Source organism: Taurulus bubalis (assembly GCF_910589615.1).
Source record: "Taurulus bubalis genome assembly, chromosome: 2".
Lineage (NCBI taxonomy): Eukaryota > Metazoa > Chordata > Actinopteri > Perciformes > Cottidae > Taurulus > Taurulus bubalis.
This window is the reverse complement of record NC_136590.1, coordinates 34,450,245-34,451,915: the sequence shown is the minus strand read 5'-3', so window position 1 is coordinate 34,451,915 and position 1,671 is coordinate 34,450,245. Positions and strand designations below refer to the sequence as shown.

Genomic DNA, 1,671 nt, shown 5'->3' with positions numbered 1-1,671 from the left:
TATATTTGACATTTTTGCTTGAAAAATAGCAACAAATGAAATAATGGATTGATTATGAAAACAGATCAAACTCAAAACTGACAATAATGATGATGTAAACTAACAAAATGGATTACTGCATCCTTATCTCGAATATTTGTTCTAATAAGCAGTGTAGTCAAAACAACATTGCATGACATTCTAAAAATCCTGATTACATTTTGGATGGGTGATCGTTATACAGTATTGCTACTGACATGATATAAAATGCATTCGGTCTGGTTATATTGCAAAGTACAGTACATGATAAATTACCACTCCATAAAAAATTCTAAAAATAAAATAATAGTGAGATAAGTGATATGTGATAAGAAAAAAGTGAGAAGCAATTAAAAGGTCATAAATAAAATGATGCTATTGTAACACTCCTAAATGTTTCATAGCAGTGATAAAGAGTTCACCATTTTGTGGTTGTGTTCTTGATCCTATTTCTTTTGCAAAGGTTTTTGAGAGAGATCAGCACTTCTTCTGTTTTTAAAGAGTATATAATAGGATTGAGCAAAGCTGGTATGATGTGTGTCAAAGACGAGTTGATGATCCTGGCATTAGGATGGATGTAGGAGGTTACTGCCGCTATGTTGGTGCCCACAATTGGTAGGAAGAAAATAGCCACAAGAATCAGATGAGAAGTACAAGTTTTAAATGCTTTGAGTCGTTCCTCTCCTATTGCAATCCTGCTCAGTGCTATGGAAATGCAAACATATGTCAATGCTATCATTACTAAAGGAATACAGAGGAATGTAACAAACGCAACATATGCCAATATGTTATTTAAAGACGTGTCATTACAGGCCAGACGATAAACTGGTGAATGATCACAGTAAATGTTCTTCACCACCAAAGAATTACAGAAGGAGAGGCGATCAACAGCACCAACCATAAATGCTAGTACACTCAAAGAAATAGCCCACACAAACAGCAGCATTGCAGCAATAACTTGATTTGTCACAATACTATGGTATCTTAAAGGGAACCAAATTGCTACTAATCTGTCATATGCCAGTGTGGCAAGTGTCCATGACTGAATAGCTAAAAAGAAAAGAATAAAGAACATATGACTTAGGCAAGCCTCATAGATAATGTATCTCCTGTTGAACACAAGTGTGTCTAGGAGTTTTGGGATGAGAGCAGTGCTCCCACACAAATCTGTAAAAGCCAGGTGAAAGACAATCATGTATTTTGGAGTATGAAGCGTCTTGGCCAGGTAAATAATTGAGAGGAGGAAGCTATTCCCAAGAACAGTGATGATATAGGCAAAACACAGGAAGACATAGTAATACTTAATGTGAGGGGTGTTGGAAAACCCACTGAGATAGAATTTGGCAGGGCGAACAAATGTGTCATTAACATTGGTAACAGCTTTTTCTTCTGGGGTCATTATGAATATCTGTTTCCCTAGATGAACAAAGAAAAAAAAAGATTAATAGGAACATATAATACAGGATGAAACCACCAAATCACTAAACTCACCTGAGACAACTTTGAGTGTGCAGTGCAGTGAGTTGTGCTGTGAGAGACCTGACATTTATATAGAACCCCAAGTGGCTGTATCACATGTTCAGTCAATGAGTAGTCAACTCAGTTAACTTAAGTCACCAGGATAATGAATAGGATAAATAATATGTTTATGGT

At 35.9% G+C, this 1,671-nt stretch overlaps 1 protein-coding gene across 1 annotated transcript; it reads right to left on the bottom strand.

Moving 5' to 3' along the window:
- Nucleotides 1-436: 436 nt before the first annotated feature.
- Nucleotides 437-1,417, bottom strand: LOC306753939 (olfactory receptor 8G17-like; the record flags this gene model as incomplete). The annotated part of the gene is made up of 1 exon (XM_079237852.1): nt 437-1,417. The coding sequence occupies one exon, from the start codon at nt 1,415-1,417 to the stop codon at nt 437-439; it is 981 nt and encodes a 326-aa protein (XP_079093978.1).
- Between the last annotated feature and the right edge of the window lie 254 nt (nt 1,418-1,671).